At 52.7% G+C, this 14,241-nt stretch overlaps 1 protein-coding gene across 4 annotated transcripts in view; it reads right to left on the reverse strand.

The window, feature by feature from the left end:
* Positions 1-14,241, reverse strand: part of LOC102085715 (cytochrome P450 26B1) — a 30,913-nt gene that overhangs the window by 11,157 nt on the left and 5,515 nt on the right. The window contains exons 3-5 of one of the 4 annotated variants that reach the window (XM_065060164.1): positions 13,184-13,327; positions 12,032-13,045; positions 9,726-9,950 (exon numbers count right to left, since the gene is read on the reverse strand). In XM_065060164.1, the coding sequence (XP_064916236.1) occupies positions 9,726-9,950; positions 12,032-12,235 (429 nt within the window). In that variant the 5' untranslated portion in view covers positions 12,236-13,045; positions 13,184-13,327. The remainder of the gene's footprint in view (positions 1-9,725; positions 9,951-12,031; positions 13,046-13,183; positions 13,328-14,241) is intronic. The other 3 variants (XM_065060166.1, XM_065060162.1, XM_065060165.1) reach the window with 3 other exon arrangements.

Here is a 14,241-nt window from a genome sequence, read left to right on the forward strand (position 1 = left end):
CCCAAGTCTGGGGATTTTCTCTGTCTGGGGGCATTCACTGACACACACAGGCTCACCCCAGGCCCAGGGAGACGCCACCACCCAGCGAGCCTGCCTAGAAACTTCTGAATCCCATCACCTGCTGGAAACAGGATATTTAAAGATTTATGGTTTTCCTAAGGTAGAAAATTCCTTGCCAGTGTCTCAGCTCCAGGATGTCCTGGAGAGGTCTGGCTCTGTGTGGCAGTGAACTGCCCCTTGTCCCACATGGAGAATACCCCAGCCCCATCCTTAAACCCCACCAAAGAGAAGAGGACATCCAAGTGAAAAGCCCTGAGCTTCAACCCACAGCATTTTATGTGTAGCAAAGGCTTCGTTACGTGGCTGGGGTGGAAAGGAGTTAGCAAGGATGATGCTTTTCATTAATTACCCCTCCTTGGTGCTGGCCAAGACTCCCCATGCCAAGAAGCTTCAGCCCCTGCCTTCTGCTGACCATGCTCCCACCCAGCACACCAGCACGGCAAAGGAGGAATGGAGCTCTTCCTTCCTCCGCTCCAGGAGTAAAGCTTACATTTTGGGATCAGACACCTGCATCTTATCCAGCCTACACCAGCCAGAGCTGCTGGCCCAACCAAACGAAGGCATAATTAGCATGGAGACGTTTTCATGAAACAATCTGGCACCCACCGGCACCTTGGCCAGTGGGATGTGTCGGGAAGCATCCAAAGCAGCGTCTCAACATGGAGACTTACTATTTCTACCTACACTTCAAAGGCCAGGCGGCATTTGTCCTGACCCTGTCCTGTCACCACGTTATAATGGAAGTCTGCCTCTCTCCAGCACCAGACATGGACCCCACTGTCCTGGTCCAGCGGGCTTGTAAAACCGTGATATTTTTGGAGCGGGATGAAAAGGCAAGAGGCTGTCCTGGCACCGGGAGCACGAGTAAAGGGGAAACACAGCAAAAAGAAGTGGTGAAGACTTATGAAATGCACCGCAAAGAGGAGAGAACCTGCAACAAAACCTCACTGCTGCCCTGAGACTCTGCCATCTATTTCACAGAGCAAAGAGCTGATCCCTTTTCTCCCCATGCCGTAGTTGGAAAACAAAGCAGGAGGAACACTCCATGGTCTTTTGGTGTGCTCCATCATGGGATGAATCCATTGAGGGGGGAAAACCAAGAGTTTCAGCTCCTGAGCACCCGAAATGAGCAACGCTGGGTTTGCCCATCAAAGCAAAGCGCTGCATGAAGAGTGCAGGTGAGGAGCGGGGGTGTCTCGGGGAGATGAAGGCAGCAACCTCTGCCAGGGAGCAATGCAAGAGCACCATAAATGCTGCGACCTGCCTCCAAAGGGAGCCTGGTTACAGTGGAGGGAGGCTCCAAACTCGGCCCAGCTGAAGAAAAGAAATTGAGGGGGAGAGACTCCTTTGCAAAAGGCATTTTCACTGAAATCTGAATATTTCATCAAAAAAAATGGGATTAAAAAAAATGAAAAAATCATTTCGGCATCCTTGGGCCACATTGTGATGATCGTGTTATCTTTCAGGGTTGCCCACATCCCTATTTTTTAGGTTTTTTTAGTATCTAGTGTTGTGAGAAACTATCATTTCATAGTTCTGCTCAAGTTCAGAACAAAAACAAGCCCAAGCACCCCATTCTCCCCCAGCTCAAAAATCTTTATGTCCAAGCAGCCCTTCTACAAACCCTCTACAATGCATCAGTGACTTTGCTTTCAATCCAAAATCCTCTAACAGGCTGTCAGATTAAAGGACCGGTGATGCAAAAGCTGAGGGGACAGCAGGGAACGAGCAGGACACCCTACATTTGTCTCAGCACCCCTCTCTGCAAAACTGCCTTGTGTCTCAAAACAACCCACACAACGCCAGTACCAGCAAAGTGCAAACAGCTACATTCAGCAGTTTAGGTTTCTTAGCCCATTTTACAGAGATACCTAAACAGGCTGCGGTTGTTCAGCACCTGTGTCCCTACACCACCTCTGAAGTGCTGCTCCAAGTGTCCTCTCCTCATTTATTCATGAGGAACCGGTGCATTTGAGGAGAGTAAAATTCACCTTATGTATTGTCACTGCTCTTCAAGGAGGGAATAAGCAAACACAGGGAAAGAGAGAGAAGATATCACATCAATGGACAGCGTGGCAGAGAAATGGGAGCTGTGTCCAGCCAGAAGGGATTAGAAAGGTGAGATGTGCTGCCCAAGAAGGTGTCCAAGAGGGCACCACCTGCTGCCTCTGGCTGGTGTCTTTGGCTGGAGCCGTGGAGAAGGAGCATCCTGCAAACCCATGGTCAGAGCAGCCACTCATCAGCATCAGAGCACCAGTTCAAGCTGGGATAGGCTCCCCTGTTTGGTGTTGGACTACATACTAAATCCCAGACCTCTGGTGTGGAGATGAGAGTCTACCCAGAGCTAAAGAGGAGGAAAGCATCTTGCCCAGGCAGCAGGGACAGTGTCCTGTCCACCACTGTAAAGCCGATAGAGGAGAAATATTAGGAGGAAAGTCCTCTTTTTGCTGACCCCCTGAATCTTCTTGGAGCATAGAGAGGGGACCAAAGGGAAGGGACCCTCTTTAAGTAACCTAGAGCCACAGGTTCTCCTAGAGACAAAGCCAGACTTGGCAAAGAAACCAGCCTCAAGTGCTCTCCCACCAGAGCACCTAGACCTGAGTCCTGTCAAATGGGCCACCAGCTGGGAGTGGAGCAGAGCACGAGGGGTGGCCACACTCCCAGAGGGGATGAGAGGGAAGCAGCCACCCCATGGTGCAGCCTGCTCCATCCCAAAGGTGGAATAAATACACCTTTCTCAGCACACATGGTCTCTTGGCACAAATAGCAGAAGACACTTGGAAAAGTCTTTCCTCCAGCAGCTCTGCTGCCAAAATCCTGAGTAAGGTCTTCGAGACCTCCACACATCATATGGGAATGAGCACCATCAACATGTGATGGTTGCTTATCAACACGTGACTATCAATGAGGCCCCTGCTGGGCTTTAAACTAAGCTGAGATAACCCAAGGCCACCCTACAAAATTAAGGAGAAGGAAGGTGAAGAACAAGTTGGACGACAGAGAGATATATTTAGTGGTAGAAGTGTCACCTGAGAACTAATGGAGAGCATCATTAATATGAAAAAAACACTCGATTCCCAGAGGGATATTACAAACCACAATGTAGCGGGTTGCTCAAGCTGCTTGGAAGGATGGACTTTTGAGCAGGGCCTGTTGCGATAGGACAAGGGGTTATGATTTTAAGATAAAGGAGGGAGATTGAGGCTGGACATGAGGAAGAAATTGCTGGCTCTGAGGGTGGTGAGAGCCTGACCCAGGTTGGCCAGAGAGGTGGTGGCTGAACCATCCCTGGAGACATCCCAGGCCAGGCTGGACGGGGCTCTGAGCAACCTGAGCTGCTGAAGATGTCCCTGTCATGGCAGGGGGGGCTCTAGGGGGACTGGGAAGGTCCCTTCAACACAAACTATTCTATGATTCTATGATTCTCAAAGCAGGGTCTGAGCTTGCAGGGCTTTTTGGGGTTGAAAGTGTTATGAGAAATGCACTAAATTTGTCTTTTAGCCAAAAGCTCCTGCACTTTGCTTTTTTTTTTTTTTTTAATCCATTGGAATTACTGTGGATTTGCACCACTGTACACGACAGCGCTACTTGGTCTAAAGTCAACGAGCCAACCGAGCTGACAAATTCTTCCCCAGGACGGTGAGCAGGAGTCCTCCTCCATCAATGAAAGCCTTTTCTCCAGCTCCGGCGGTTTTTGCTGGTGGGTTAAAGCTCACAGGGCAGCAGCCCAACACAGACACGTTGAGAAGGGGCTGCAGTGCAGTGGATACGATTTGGCGGGGGGAGAAGCTCGGATGGAAGGGGATGGTTTCCTTACCACTGTGGGATTCACAGCTCACATGGAGGAGGGTGGCGGGGTTGGGTGGAAATGCAAGTAAAAGCAAGCAAACAAAAACCTAAAAAAACCCTCTTAACAACTCAGATGAGGGGGTTTTGTAGTGCAAAAGGTACATTCCTGCTGCCTCCCATCCCTCCTTCCTCCTCCCACCCCTCTTCCCCATCTCCCTCCTTCCCTCCCTCCCCCCCAGTCCAGCCCACAGCAGCTGGTTTATATTTGGTTGTAAATTTATGGCCCCTTTTGTGTTCTTAATCCTCTTGCAAACTATATTAAAGCCTCAGACCTTTCTACTTGGTGCTAATAAGCTCAACACTTGTATGCCTCCGAGGCAGAACATTAATTGTGGTGTGTTAATGAATGATGTAGTTTTGGACAGTGAGACAAAACAGGCCGTTTCTCCGCACCACTGTCTGCTTCCTCCTCGAGTCTCCGGGTCTAGGATGTCTACCCAGCCCACGAACTGCTTTGCTTTTATTCTTTCTTTTCCTTTTTTTAAGCCAGCCGTGCCTATTTTGGGATTACTCTGCTGGAACAGAGCACGGGACCGGCAAGTCCAGCATTCTCCTGCCAAGGCTGGATGCTTCCAAGGAAAGTCTGAGTCCCACCTTCCTTCAGAGCACATCAGTGCCGATCCTGCATGGGGAAACTCCTTCCTGGCCCCAGGCACTGCTTAGTCTCGACCTAAAATCTAAAGGCTGTGAGTCCCGGCCACTTCCAATTCCCATTTCCTTCTCTGCTGAGATGCTGGGGTCCCTCACAGGACTCCCTCCCTCTGTGTTTGCTGAAATTCTACTTCCTTACATCCCATAAAACCTGAGCCCACACCATCACCATGCCTAAGAGCAGATTTGCTTTGCCTTTGTTAAAGCTCGTTGTTGACCCAGGGACTGACAAATCCAAAAGACACAGGCGGCAAATCTGGAGTGGCCTGCACTGATTGCACGGGGGTTTCACGGGTAAAAATGGGCACTGACGATGTCTGAAAGGACAGATCTAGACTGAGATGTGAAATGGATTGAATCATAGAATCAAAGAATCATTTTGGGTGGAAGAGACCGTCAAGACCAGCGAAACCAACTGTTAATCCAACCCCGGCACTAATCCATGTCCCTGAGAACCTCATCTCTGCATCTCTTCAACCTTTCCAGGGATGGTGACACCACCACTGCCCTGGGCGGCCTGTTCCAATGCCCCACAGCCCTTTGGGGAAGAAATTTTTCCTAATATCCAATCAAAACCTCCCTGGTAAAACTTGAGGTCGTTTACCTCTTGTCCTCTCATTGTATTGCTTGTTCCTTGGAAGAAGAGACCAACATCAGGCTGGGACAGGCTGCAGCAGAGCCACGGCTGTGCCACCACAATAGGAGCAGGATGGGGAGAGCACTGGAGCATGGAGCAAGGAGCATCCTCAGCCAGGCACTATTCCCAGTCAACCCAGTTACAGTTACTGGTTCCCCCCTCGCTTGGGACATGTCACGTCTGACCCCAAGGGACTCTGTGCATCCTTCATATGACGGAGAGGGGCAAGGATCTGCCACCAAAAGCGCAGAGCAAAGACATGACCGTGCTCAGCCGGATGTGAGAGCAATGTGGCTGCTCCTCTCAGTAACCTGCAAGGTGATTTTGAGACAAAAATGCTGCCACGGAGGAAGGAGCTGCAGCACGGGTCACCCAGATCCTTCTCAGACATCAACATAAACTCCGTGACCCAACAGCAGTAACAGCCTCTCAGTAGATATTCATCTCAGGAGGGAGGCTGAGGAGTTTTGGGTTGCTTTTCTTTACTACTTGTAAACTGTTCTTATCAACCAGCTTCATCTCAGGCCAAGGACAGAGCCAACGCTGATGATATCTGTAACAAAGTGATACCCCTGATGCACACGAGCCCCGCTCCCAGCCCTTGCTCTCACCCTCCATTCCATCCCACCAGCTGTGACACCCCTGGGCAAATTTGACTTTATACCAAGAGACCCCCTCTCTAATAACTGGAAAATTCATTTCCCAAAAGGAGGAAGCTTTCTCCAATTTAAATTAACTTTGACAGCTTCCTGCAGGGGAGATTTAATAAGCATAGGATGGGAAAGCAGAGAGCTGCTGTAGCTACCAGATTGTTAACATGGCTTTGTTCTTTCCGAGAACCTTTCACACGTGCACCTTGGGGTCCTTTATCAACTCCTATGGGATTAAAGCCTCTGGGATGGAGATGAGGATAATCATCTGCTTTATGGAAAGGGATATTGAATCTTGTACAGGATCCTGAAAAGGAGCTGAGATAGGGAAGCAGCAAACCTGAGAGAAGAGCTTGAGAGACCGACTTGTCCAGCCCGGCTCTAATCCCACCACCGTCATGGGCAAAGTGTCCTACAGCAGATCCAGCAGTGACAGCTGCAGTTCACTGGTCTTGAAGTTAAATTGAAGAGCTAAATCTCTTTGGAAATATTCACAACACACAGCCAGCAAAACTGCAGATGTCAATGGCAAGCTACCAGAAACATCATGCAAGAACATGTTGGGTTTAAAGCCCTTTGCTAGAGCTTGTCTTCGCATCTCCAGTGACAATCTGTCCCATCAAGAGACCACGGCTCAATTGCCAAGGAAAGATGAAAGATTCTCTGACAGCACTGCTGGAAATAAGTGCAACTCCACTGGTTTATAGAAAGGTGACAAGGACTTATTGCAGGTGGTGACCACATAAGGGTTGGTGGAACCAGAGCTAGAGATGACCCCAGTGGTTGGAGTCGCAGCAGAGGGTGAGAACATGGGGTTGCACACTCCACCTTTCCTGGTGTTGTCTAACACCCAACACCACAAGCAGCCTCGTGAGAAGTTATACCTCATGCACAATTTCTAGCAAGACCAGAGGAGGAGAAACCACTTAAGAGAAATTGAAGATTCAAGCTCAGAAATGGGATCAAAACCAGAATTTAAGAGCTGGATGGAGCTACCACTCCACAAAGCTTCACAATGCCATAAATTGAATTAATGACAGCCTAAAAGATTTTCCAGGAAATGCTAGTGCTCTTCTGCAGGGAGCTTTCAGACCGCTTCCATTTTTGAAATATTTTCTATTAATTCCAGCATCCTTGCTGTGACAGTTGGACAAAGCTGTGAAAAACGTGGTTTTCTGCCAATATGTTTTTGCTGAGTTCCCCAGCGGGTCAAGAGGAAGGTACAGACCAGGTACCTAAGAAGAAAGTTACTACCTAGAAAAAGCAAGTTTAAATCTTAAACCTAGTACTTCCACCTCAGACCTCTCAGCAGCTGGATGGGGAGAGTTAAAAGTCAACCCCATTTAACAGCAACAAAAGCTCAGAGCCTCAAAAGACGCCGGTGATTTCTACCGCTAGAAGGCACCTGGCCTGGAAAAAGCTTTAATCTGGTCATCGCAGTCTCGCCAAGAACAAAATGATCTGTTTCCTTCCCGCTAGAAGCAGGTTTGCCTTATCTCCGTGTGCACAGCGCACTGGGTGCAGGGAGAGGGATGGTTTTGCATAGGGGACAAGGAGATTTAAGCAGCTGCCAGGCTCGGGGAGCACCCGAGGGTGTGTGATACATGGGATGCTCAGCCCCATGATTACAGTAATTAAGAGGAGACCAAGTGAAAGAATCAGAATACAGAATATCCTCCCATTTTCAAAGGGAAGGGAACCAGCTGAACCCAGAGTACCCAAACCTGTGCTGCTGAAAGAGAAAGCTTAAAATTAAATAGGTAGTTGAGCATCCCCCATCCCGCTGATGCGGGGCAAGGTCTCGGGTACACCAGGGCTCCAAGCAGAGGGAAGGTGTGCGAGTACAGGCACGGCTGGCAAGGGTCATCCCGGGACAGCGTTTTGCCAGAGTACCTGTTCTCAGGAGGCTTTAGCCATCCCTTAAGCTGGAATTAGGATCTTTGCCAGCTTGGGATCACGCGTTGATGCCAAAAATCAGGAAGGTAAAAGGGTTTTGAGGAGGAAGGAGATCCGGAGCAGCCTTCAGGCTCAGAAAAGTCCAAAAAAAATGCAAAAGTGAGAACATTTGATATAGAGGCTCTATATCAAATAGAGAGGCTCTGGAATTGCTCCTCGCTGGTGTCAGCGTTCCCCATCTGGGCTGTGGCACAAATTCCAAGTTCATGAGGATACCACAGAGGTCAGGCCTCCTTTTTCCACGACCCCGTTCCCATAGCCCACGGCCTCATCGCCTCCCCCAGTGTCTGTTCCTGAAGGCTGAATTCTGTGGTTTTATTAAGGTGATGGCGACCAAAGCCCTTCAGCCACCCCACTTCCCAAAAACTTATCGTGCTGTGCAGGTGATAAAAGAAGTAGCGAAGGAGCATAGAGGCACCTGCAAATCAACAACTGCTGCTGCTAAAACCTCCCTTAATAGGTAATAAATAGGAGCCAAAGCTGCTACCTTCCACTGCTGGAGGAAAGAGCATTGCTCCCCATTTCCCTGCTCATCTCCCGCTGCAAATTACAGTCCATGATGGGGGGAGCCCCATGAACTATCGCCCTTTCTCTTTGACAGCAAGGTTGAAAAAAATACCCCCCTCCTTAAGGAAAAAAAAGAAGGAGCCCAAGCAAGGAGAAGTGTAATTGCAAACACTGAGTTTGCTCAGGTCTCGAGGAGGGATCAACACCGCGTTTCTTGTGGTGTCGCTCAAGTACCAGCCGCCAGCGCATTAAGAAACGTGATTAATGGGTATCATGGGGTGTTTGTTTTCTCGTCTTCTCCCCCCAGGAGAAAAGAGCGAGTGAATTGGTCTGGTAGGGATTTTATAGGAATATATACGCCAAGAATAGGAAATCCTGCTCGAGCAGAGAGAGGAGAAGGGACCCAGCTGGGAGCTGGGTACTGTGCTGGCCCTTGTACCCCAGAGAGGGGGGTGGACACATTCCTTTCACCCCAAATCCACTGCCTGCCCCCCCATGCCCTCCCCAGCTAGAAAAGAGCCTGTCCTGTGGAGGACAGGATCTGAAACACATCACTGACGCCAGGGCATCACCTTTAGCACCACCTTAGCTGATGGGGGGGACACGAGGCCAATCCCCCTCATCTGCCTTGGCTGAGCACCCCCCAAAACCAGTCCGGTCTGCACTTGGGACCTGCAAGGGAGTCTGACCCCAGGACCACTGAGCGGATGATGCCAAGCAAGGCCCCAAGAGGTGTCTCAGCCCCCCCCACAACCACCTCGGTCCCCTCCCATGCTTCATCCCGAGACCCCCATTAGCACCCCAATTAACGCTCATTGCCATGAGACCATCCTCCAACAAGCACAAACTTGGGGGGGTCTCCACACAACACCTCTCGGCAGAGCCTGGAAATGCTGGGGGGGGGGGGCATTCGTTGTTCCCCTCCATCCCACACAGCGCTGTGCCCCCTCCCCCACCCACATCGCCCTTTTAAGAGCCCTCCGGGACCGCACTGGCTTCTCAGCTCACAGCAGCCCCCGCCACGCGTGACACCAGTTGCGGGGGGAGCTGGTGGACTGGTGATGAGAGGGGTAAAAGGACAACACCTCCATCCTCAGCTGCAACACGGGGGACAGCCCCACGTGTGACCCACACACCCCCCTCCCCGCTCACACTCTTGTCTCCCCATCGCCCTTTTAAATTCCTCAAAGGCACCAAGCGCGGACACGGGGTGGGGGGGGACACACTGATGGGGGGCGCCCACGCGGGACCTCCCACGCACAGTGGGGTCCGCAGAGAGAGGAGGAGGAGGAGAAGGGAGGAGTGGGAAAGGGGGAAGAAGAGAAAGGAAAGAAGAGAAAGGGAAGAACGCAAGGGGGAGAGGGGGATCCCCACCCCACGCATGCCCCTCGCTACGTCTCGCGTGGGAACCTCACCTTCCTCTTGTGGCGGTGGATGTCGCCGATGGAGTTGGCCACGGTGTTGGGCCCCAGCAACATGCGGGTGCTGCGGGGCCACTCGGTGCTCACCAGGTGATGCTCGCCCATCAAGATCTTCCGCACGTTTTCCGCCCCCGTCACCCGCACCAGCGGCCGCCCCAGCAAATGCGTCTTGAAAACGTTCCCGTACTTCTCCCGCCGCGAAGATTGGAAGCAGGAGCCCTGCGGGGGTTGTGGGGAGAGAAGAAGGGGGGGAAACACGGGGGGGGAAGCGGCGTTACCGCACGGCCTCTCCGCGCCCGCGCAGCCGCAGCAACTGCGGGATCCCCGCGGAGAGGGGGGAGGGAGTTGCGCTTGAGGGTTGGGGGCGACTGGGCTGGGGGGACAGAAATGGGGGAGAACGGGGTAACCCCGACATCCCACCCGCGCACAGCGCGGCTCCCACCGATGGGGCGCCCGGCGCTGCCCGCCTGCTCCTCCCGCCCCCCGGCGGGGGTCGGTGCCCTCCGCCCCCCTTCCTCCTCCTCCTCCTTCTACCTTTACCTCCCCTGACACTTTTTAACTTCTTTTTTTTCCCCCTTTTCTGTCTCTTTTTTTTTTCTTTCGCTCAGGCTGCATTTACTCGAACGGCTGCAATTTGCCTAAGTAAATCTCCAGATTTTTTTGAGAGGGTTTAATAACTTTCCCACATGCTCCGGGGGCTTTTGTCGGCGAAAAGGCCGATGGAGCCGCGGGGGAAGGGGGCGGGAGGGTGGCCCGTCGTCCCCCACACCCCAAAATAAGGGGAAAAGGAAGAAAAAGCCATCCGGAGCGGGGAGAATGGCTGCGAGCGCGGCAGCTCCGCGCCCCAGGGTTGGCTGGGGAGTGCGTGTGTTTATTTTGAAACAAAAGCGCGGTTGTGAATTTCAGATGTTCAGGTGACCCTGTTTCTTGATCTGCGTAAATATAATTAAAGTCCTTTTTGTGGCATTAATAAAGAGTTATTTGTACACCATTTCCAGGGCAGCACAAAGAGGACCTTTATGCGGGAGAAGTTTCGAATGGAGTCCAATTTATACAAAATTTTGTATTTTTAGCCCTGGACTCTGTTTGGACGGAGCCTGTGGAAAAGCGAGAAACCCTTTTCTGGTCCCCCCGTAAAAATCTGATAAATTTCTTTAAAAAATAAAGCCCTATTGAGAGCGTGCGGTTAACCCCTTCGGCGCCGCTGGCGGGAGCGGGGCCGCCGCTCCCGGGCTCCCACGTCGGGGCTTCCCCGGTGGCGGGGAGGGCAGCGGGGGGAACCGGGGGACACCGCGGCCCGGACGGGGCTGCCCGGCGGTCCCGTCAATGAAACGTGACCTTTTCGCCGGCGGGAGCATCGTCGCCAAGCTCCCGTTTGCTTATTGTTATTTCTTTTTGCCCCTGGGAGGGAGGGAAGGAGGGAGGGAGTGGGAAACCCTCGGGCTAATTTTCCTCGGGAGTTCCCTCCTGGGATGCTGCGAGTCCCCGGGGTGCCCCCAGCCCGGCCCGCAGCTCCGCACCCCTCGGCCGCTTCCTCTCCCCCCTTTTTAATCTTTTTTGCCTCTTTTTTGGCAGTCACCCTCTCGCAACGCGGTCCGAGGGGATCCCGCTCTGCTCGCCGCTGTGAACAGCATTTAGCGAGGTTAATCCCAGGTTAATCTACCGATTACCTCCGCGGGCTTCCCCCAACACCGGACCCGAGCCGGGCGGGTTGCGAACCCGACGGGAACAGCCCCGGGAACGGGGTCGGGACCGGAGCGCATTGCACGGAGCGGGAGGGGGACACGACCCGGGAAACCCCCGCGCCGTGCCCGGTGACATCCACCCTCGCCCCCGGGCTACCTCCCACCCCCTGTTTTATCATTATTAATTATTTTTTTCCAAGGATTTAGGCTGGGAAGCGGAGGAAAATAAAGGTTTTTGGCAGCGTGGGGGAGACCCCGAGCTTTCTGCCGGCACCGAGCACCCCCCGCCGGGGGAAACCCGCAGAGTCCCGCCGGGGAGCGCGGCGCGGCGGCCGCTCCGGGACGAGCCCAACCGGGCCGGGCTCCCTCGGTTCCTCCCCCGGTAGCCACCGAGCCCCTGGCCCCAGTTACCTCCCCGGGTCAGCGGGAACCCGCATGATGCAATCGAAATGGGCGAAAAATATGAATAAGAAGGAGAAGAAGAAGAAAAACCCTAAGAAATAATAATAATAAAAAAAAAGCCCTGGAAAAAAAAAGTCTTTTAAAAGAAAAAAACCAAAAAGCCGGTCCCAGCCCATGTTCCAGGGAGGGAAGAGGGAAGGGAATCCTCCTTACCTGCAGGAGCCAGTGGAAGGTTTCTCCGATTAAAGGGAATCCCATGGAGCCTTTAGGGATTGGTAGCTTGCAGGTTTTGTCGCGGGTGGCAGCCCAGCGGAGCTGCCACAGCTGTTGGGACACGGCCAGCAGCAAAGTCAGTGACACCAGGCACGCGGCGAGGGTAGCCAGTGCCGAGACGAGATCAAAACTTGCAAAAAGCATATTTGGAAGAAGGAGGAGGAGGAGGGTGGGGAGAGAAACAGCCCTTTGACAGGCACCACCACTCGCACCCACACACACGCACGCACGGAGAGAGGCGATTGCGGAGCGTACGCTAAAGGCTGCCTGGGGGGTCCTTGGGGGGTGGGTTTGGGGGGGCCGGGCTCGCCCCCCTCTCCGCTGGCAGGTTAGAAAAACAACGGGGAAAAAGAAAAAAGGGAGGAAAAAAAAGGGGGCAAAAAGCAGTTTGTCCTCTGCCCCGCTTTGAAAACTTTGCTCTTGTTTGGAATAAACTTGATTAAAATAATAAATAACACGATGCAAAAGAGGGGAAAAAAGACAACCAAGGCAGACCCCAAAAAGAAAAGGGGGGAGGGAAAATGGGCAGCCAAAAACGCGCGAAAAACCAATAAAAATCCCGGAGTGAAAAAAAAAAATAAAGACCCCCAAAAAGTCCCAATGCAGATGCTGCGGCTCTGCTGCGCTTTCCAGGCAACGCCACACGCAGCAGAAGGTGGAAAAAGAAAATAAAGGAAAAATAAAAAAGGAGTGAGATTTTGGAAAAAAAATGTTTAAAAAATCATCAAATAATTCAGCCACGACCTGGAGAGATGGAAGAATTAAATAGCTATATATATATGTATCTATACACACGGAGCGAGACGGATCAGGTTATATCTCTGTCTATATATATATATAAATATATCTCTATAAATATATATCTCTATGCCGGTGATTTGTTAGCCCCCGGTTTTTCACCAGATTGTTCTGTTGGAGAGGGAGGCAGGGCTGCTGGGCACAGCCCCTCTGGATCTGGAGTTGGAAGGAGAGAGAGAGGAGAAAAAAAAAAGTAAAAAAATAAGAAATAAGCCCATGTGTGTTTATATAGAGGCGGGGAAGCCGGGGCTGGGCCGGCCGCCAAACGGCTGCTCCCCCCGCACACCCACCCACCCTCTCACTTCAGAGGGCTCCGGGGGAGGCGGGTCCAGCCCGGCGGAGCGTGCGAGCCCTGGCCCGCCGCCCGCTCCTCGGCCTCATCCTCCTCCTCCTCCTTCTTCTTCTTCTCTGCCGCCGCCGCCGTCCGAACCTTCGGCCCTGCGGAGAGACAACGCGGCTGAGCCCGGCGCCCCCAGCCCCGGCATGATTTGAGTGCCCCGACGTGATTTCCCCCTCCTCAAATCATGCCGCCGCCAGCAAACATCGCCCCGCCGCAAATCGCCACCCCCTTCCTCAAATGAACCCCCCTGCCCCGAACCGTCCCGCTCCTCGAATGGCTCGCCTGCCCCAAATCGTCCCCCTGACTGGATAATATTCCCCGTCCCCAAATAAAACCCTTCCTCAAATTACCCCCCTGCCCCAAACCATCCACTCCTCAAATCACTCGCCTGCCCCAAATCATCCCCCCCCGCCCCAAATCATCCACTCGTTAAATCACTCGCCTGCCCCAAATCACTCCTCCTGCCCAGATAATCTTCCTCATCCCCAAATCAAACCCCTCCTCAAATTACCCCCTGCCCCAAATCACTCCTCCTGCCCAAATAATCTTCCCCCTCCTCAAATCATCTCCCTGCCCCAAATCACTCCCTTCCTCAATTTAGCCCACTGCCCCAAATCGTCTCCCCCTCCTCCTCAAATCATCCTCCCACCCCAAACCACCATCCCCTGCCTCAAACCACTCCCTTCCTCAACTCCCCCCCGCCCCACTGTCACAAATCATGCCCCTCACCTCAAATCACTCCTCTGCCCCAAATCATCGCCCCACCCCAAATCAATCCCTTCCTCAAATTACCCCCTGCCCCAAATCATGGCCCCCTCCTCAAATCATCTCCCCACCACGAAACATCCCCCTCCTCAAATCATCCCCCCCACCCCAAATCTCCACTCCCCTTCCTCGATTTGCCCCCTTGCCACAAATCACCCCCCTGCCCCAAATCACTCCTTTCCTCAACTTAGCCCCCTGCCCCAAATCATGCCCCCCTCCTCAAATCACTCACCTACCCCAAATCACG

The sequence above is a fragment of the Columba livia genome, chromosome 4 (assembly GCF_036013475.1).
Source record: "Columba livia isolate bColLiv1 breed racing homer chromosome 4, bColLiv1.pat.W.v2, whole genome shotgun sequence".
Taxonomy (NCBI): Eukaryota; Metazoa; Chordata; class Aves; order Columbiformes; family Columbidae; genus Columba; species Columba livia.